The sequence below is a fragment of the Heterocephalus glaber genome, unplaced genomic scaffold (assembly GCF_053883595.1).
Source record: "Heterocephalus glaber isolate CG9 unplaced genomic scaffold, H.glaber_assembly_v1.0 deba00001744, whole genome shotgun sequence".
NCBI lineage: Eukaryota > Metazoa > Chordata > Mammalia > Rodentia > Bathyergidae > Heterocephalus > Heterocephalus glaber.
The window spans coordinates 1,502,618-1,507,946 of NW_028258450.1; the positions used below are offsets into that span (position 1 = coordinate 1,502,618).

Sequence of the window (5,329 nt, forward strand, 5' to 3'; positions counted from 1 at the left end):
CGAGGGTCTCATGCTGCTTCTATTCATGGCAGAAAGTGGAAGGACAAACCAGTGCATGCTCAAGAGGTAGGACATGGGGAGTGGGGCTTGCTTCTAACAAGGAAGCCGTGTCAGCCAGAAAGGGAATTGGATCATGGGGCACTGTACTCATCAGTGGATGCATTCAGCACCTGAATGTGCTGTTAGGAGTTGAGGCCTGCTTGGAGATGAGTCACTGGGTGTGACCCGGAAGGGTGTATCTACCTCCCTGGCTCCTCCCTTTCCTCTCTGCTTCCCAGTTGCTACGGGTGTGTGTGTGTGTGTGTGTGTGGGGGATATTCAGACCATAGTGAGATGCAACTCCCTCTCCTGCTTGCTTCAGTGGGTTGGTAGGGAAAGGATGTGAAAATCATGTGCACTGGAGGACCTGCTGTAGGACTCCATTTGTGTGATTTTCATGGGCCCATGTCAGTGTCTTCCATGCCCTATGTTCCTGCCTGCAGGCCTTTGTCCCCCACCTAGAACACCCCTCCTCCTGCTTCTCTTTGCCAACTCCTATTTATCCTTTAGGAATTTTGCTCAGGATTTTCCTTCTCCAGGAAATCATGCCAGATCTCCCCAGGCTCGTCTTGCTTGTGTTTCTGTCAAATGACTGAGCATGTGTGTGTTTGGGAGGTGGGGTTGCTAAATGGGTCCTGGGGCTGGAGGTGGGACTCCTGGGCCTCTCTTCCCCAATACAGGAGCTCAAGTCATGCAGCCATGGATTAATCTCCCAGTGCACTGGTCAGTGACGTGGCTTATGACAGTAGCCCCCTTATACAGTGGACCCTCAAGTTATGACTGGCCTGACATATGAACAACTTGGGTTATGACCAGAATTTTAGTTTTAACTTATTACCAAAGTCTTGAGTCATGACCCAAATGCCGGCCACTTGGGCTTCCAGATGTTCTCAGATACAGATTTAACCCTTAAAGAGTTCTGGAAGGAATATTATAACATCCTTTCCTGTGTGGGGTTGAGAAATCCTGGGCCAGTGTCTCTCTAAGGACACTGGGATCTGTCTGTACAGGAGAGAGACTTTGAAGGCTGTGTAGAGGAGCCTGAGCCTTCAGCTGACCAACTTGAGTTACAACCAGCCCTCAAGAATGAATTGAGTTTGTAAGTCAAGGGCCCACTGTACTGGGCACCTTCTGTGCCTCAGGCATGACAAGTAGATCTCGTTAAGTCCTCTCCACGACCACTGTGAAGCAGCTCCTGTCATCATTAGACTTTATTTTCACCTCCACCTGACAGGCGAGGAAACGAGGCACAGAGAGTTTAAACAACTTGCTCCCGGCCACCCCCAGGCTGAAGAACAGAGCTGGGATCCCCCAGAGGTCCCCCAGTTCCAGTTCTCACAGTAAGGTGGCGGCTTTCGGTGCCTCTCATGGAGATGCTACTAGAGACACCATGCTGGCTGTCCCGAAGCTGTGACAGGGCCCCGAAGGGAGGGCCTGGCAGTGCCTGCTGTGAGTGACACACAAAGGGCTGTTTGGGTGGGCCTGACGGGCTGACTGTCCCTACCCTGGGAGGCAGGGACACGGCCCAGTTGCTTCCAGGCCTTCTGCCCAGCTGCAGGCAGCGTGGGGGGTGGGGAAGCAGGGGAGAGGGAGGTGAAGGCGCCTGGCGGGAGGGACGGGAGCGCCCTCCTGTCTGCACACCGTTCTCCGCAGACCCGTGACAGAGGCTGGCACAGTGAGCAGGAGGTGCAGGTCCGGGTCCCAGCATCCTCTACGCGGAGAGCCCCAGGGGTCCCCCCAGAGCACTGGCCAGCGCGGCCGTCGTGAGGAGCAGGGCCAGGGCGTGGGGTGCCCGGGGAGGGGCTGCGGCCGGGGCTGCGTTGAAGTTCAGGGAGCGCCCATTGCAGAGGCTGCCTTGGCAGCAGGAGCCGTTGAGGTCGATGGCCGTCCAGGGGCTGCTGGTGCCCATGGCGATGCAGGAGGGCCGGTGGCAGGTTCGGATGTACACAGGGACTGAGAAGTTGCCTGGGGCGGGCCGCGAGCAGGGTTCAGACCGAGGGACATCTGTGTCTGAGCTTCCACCTTGGACACCAGGGCCAGCCCCCGACCCGCAAACTCGACCCAGGTCTCCTCCTGAGGCCCGGGTCCTGGTCTCCCATCAGGCCTGTCTGGCGCCTCTACCCTCACTCCTGCCCGACCTCCCCAGCCCTTGCCCCGCCCTTCCACCTTCCCAGCCCCTCACCGGTGTTCATTCGGCCATTGCCCTGGTAACAGACGCTCTGGTCTCGATGACACTGCACCCGGCGGGATTTTTCCACTGAGCAGTCCTCAGGGTGGACCCCCAAACACACGTAGCACTCCGTGCCGCTGAGGGTCTGTGGGGACGGCGCTGCCAAAGAGTGGATCCAAGCGCTTTCAGCTAATTGTTCTCTGCACGGTAGTGCGGGCTGCGCACTGCACCAGGGTGCCTGCCCAGCTCAAAACAGAGGCTGGAGCGCTAGAGCAGCGGGAGAAGGTGCTCCGCGGAGGCCACGCCCACTAACCTCTGACCGCCCCGCCCTCCGCGCACCTCGGCTCAGGTCCGGGAGGCTGTCGTGGGTCTGGAGTCGGGAGTTGCAGAAGTCAGCCGCGCAGCCCCGCACCACTGAGTAGTCAGGCGGCAGCGCTTCCGGATGCTCCTGCATCTGGCCGGTCATCGGGCCCTCCCAGCAGCCCTTCTGCACCACGGTCAGCGGCGTGCGGTACCCTGGGGCAGGGGGAGCGGCCCTGGGCTTGGCTCGGTCCACCCTCTCCCCGCTCTGCTCCGTCCATTCCCGCGCTCTTCTCTCCCCAGCTCTGGACCCTCAGCTACTTTTTTCTTCCTCTCTCCTCTGTCTAGCCTTATCCTTTCTTTCCTCTTTGTTTCTGTGGCACTGCTGATTGAAGACAAGGACTTGTCACTGAGCCAAGTCCCCAGCGCTTCATTTTTATTTATTTTGAGAAGGGAGTCTCCTTAAATTGCTAAATTGGGGAGGTTGGGCTCCAATTTGTGATTTTCCTGCCTCAGCCTCCCAGAGTGCCGAGATTACAGGCCTGTGTGACCACACCCACCCCTTTCCCTCCACTTGTACCAACCCCCACCCTTCTTCATCTCTGTTCCCCCTTTTCCTCCCTTTCTCCTCTCTTTTTTTTTTTTTTTTTTCCTGGTACCGGGGATCGAACTCCGGTCCTTGCGCTTGCGCAGCAGGCATTGAAACCACTGAGCTAAATCCCTGGGCCTCTCCTCCCTTCCTTCCAGCCCCTCACCAGTGTCCAGGGACATGACAACCTCCGAGCATCCATGGGGACAGGAGACGTTGGGCAACTGCATGGCACTGAGGTCGAAGTGGCCAAAGTAGATATGCTCCATGCGGTAGCACTGCAGGGCTCGGGACCCTAAGGGAGGGTGTGGGTGGTCAGTGGGCCAGTGACGAGCCTGTCCCTGGCACATGGCTCAACCCTGCAGATGCCGCCACACAGCCAGCCCGCCCTGCTCTGAGGGTGCCAGGCCTGCTCGCCAGGAAATAGAGTCCGCTGCTGCAGCAGGTCACAGCTGCAGCTGTGTCACCAGGACTTGTGGACTGCAGCTGCCAGTCCAGTTCTTTCCTCTGGGCTGTCCCAGATCTCCACCCTCCTCCAGGAAGGTCTCAGAGATGGAGCTGATAAGGGAGGAGGAAATGATTCACTCACTCCTGCTCTGCTCATCCTTCCCACCACACACTCGACAAGGTACAGTGACACTAAACGACAGCCACCGGGACACACGGTGCCACCAAGGACAGAGTGAGCTGCGAGCTGGGCCACAACACACACACTTACCCCAGCACCACACACAGAGCACACACTGACACAGGGCAAACTCACAACGGACACAGCTCCTGCTAAGCCCACAAATACACAGCAGGACGTGGCTGTTGGGTGGTCCGGGTTCTCACACCAGACACTCAGTGGGCCCTGCAGGGAGGATGCCCAGCCGCAGGCCCAGCCCTGAGCACTTGGCCACACAGAAGCTGAGGCGGGCCTGGGAGGACGATCTCGAATGTGTGACAACAGTAACAACACGAGGGACCCGGAAACATATCCGGAGAGAATGAGACAGAAATGGCGAGACATGGAGACAAAGAGAAACGCAGACCCAAGAAACACAAATGCACAAATGTTAGGAGAGGCCACGATTATGCAAAATTAGAGATACGTGGAAATAAAACCATAAAAATATGGTTTAAAACCATTTATAGAGACAGTGAAGTTCAGAGATAAACAGACCCCCTAAAGCACTTTCTTAAACATGGACATTGAAATCTGGCCCAGAGAAACAAACACAAGCATGGAAACTTGTAAGGACACAGTGACACATGCAAGAACCAAACTGTCCCACAGATGTACAATGACACACAAATTAGTTGTACACAGGAAGACAGATGCCAGAGAAAATGACAGACAGTGGAGGAATGTGGTGTGTATGTGCATGGAGGAAATGAAGTGGAGAGAGTTTCTAGGTGCTTTCCTCACCAAGATTCAGGAGTCTGAGCTTCAGCCCTCCTCCCTCAGACCCAGGAGTCCAGGCCCAGCCTTCTCCCTCAGACCTGGGGGTCCAGGCCCAGCCTCCTCCCTCAGACCCAGGGGTCCAGGCCCAGCCTCCTCCCTCAGACCTGGGGGTCCAGGCCACACGCCCTTCTTACTATTGGACTCAAATTTTAGGTACCTGTCAGGAAGAGCAGCACAGTTCCAAAGAGACAGAGCAGAATGTCCCTGGGACTCCCCATTGCGAGCGTGGAGCTGAGGTGTGACACCCAGGACAGCTGCCTCGACTCTGACTTGCTGTCTGGCTGGTTCTCCCTGCTAAGCCATCAGGCTGGGTCAGGATTCCTCACCCCACCCTCCCTTTTGTAGGCTGGTTTCTTGAGGTAATCTCAATTGGCCCCAGATGAGTCCTGGGTCCTGAAGGAGAGGGGTCTTGGGGCCTGGCCCTGAGGATGGGTTAAGGTCCTATAACCTTTACTTTTGACGGGATTTGTGTTTTGCTGGTCTCTCCCTATCCTCCTCCCCACATCTGGCCTCTTGATTTCCTTTCCCCCGGCCCAAACACACACCTCCCCAACACTCAGGCACAGTTTCCTATCCTGGGGCCATGTGTCCGACCCTCAGACACAGGCACTGTCCTTTCCCACAGCCTTCTCTGACCCCACTGTCCGCACTCAGCTACCCTCCTCAACCTCAGACACCTCCCTGTCTCCCAGCCCCATCAAAGTAGTCTGGGCGGGTGTCTGTGCTCTCCATCAGGCTGTGATATCCCGGGGGCCTCCAGGGATATTTGTGACAATGAATGAAT

The 5,329-nt window shown here is 56.8% G+C and overlaps 1 protein-coding gene across 1 annotated transcript; it reads right to left on the reverse strand.

Annotated features, from left to right (window-relative positions):
- Nucleotides 1-1,232: 1,232 nt before the first annotated feature.
- Nucleotides 1,233-4,856, reverse strand: Lypd5 (LY6/PLAUR domain containing 5). Its single transcript, XM_013068588.3, has 5 exons — nt 4,703-4,856; nt 3,265-3,393; nt 2,549-2,725; nt 2,222-2,368; nt 1,233-2,004 (listed from the first exon to the last, which is right to left on the reverse strand). The coding sequence occupies exons 1-5, from the start codon at nt 4,761-4,763 to the stop codon at nt 1,751-1,753; spliced, it is 768 nt and encodes a 255-aa protein (XP_012924042.2). The 5' UTR covers nt 4,764-4,856; the 3' UTR covers nt 1,233-1,750.
- Between the last annotated feature and the right edge of the window lie 473 nt (nt 4,857-5,329).

Coding starts and splice junctions, on each gene's coding strand:
- Lypd5 (XM_013068588.3), bottom strand. CDS start 4,763: ATGGGGAGTCCCAGGGACATTCTGCTCTGTCTCTTTGGAACTGTGCTG. Junction 2,369..2,548: donor CCTCCCGGACCTGAGCCGAG/GTGCGCGGAGGG, acceptor ACTCTTTGGCAG/CGCCGTCCCCACAGACCCTC. Junction 2,005..2,221: donor CAATGGCCGAATGAACACCG/GTGAGGGGCTGG, acceptor GGCCCGCCCCAG/GCAACTTCTCAGTCCCTGTG.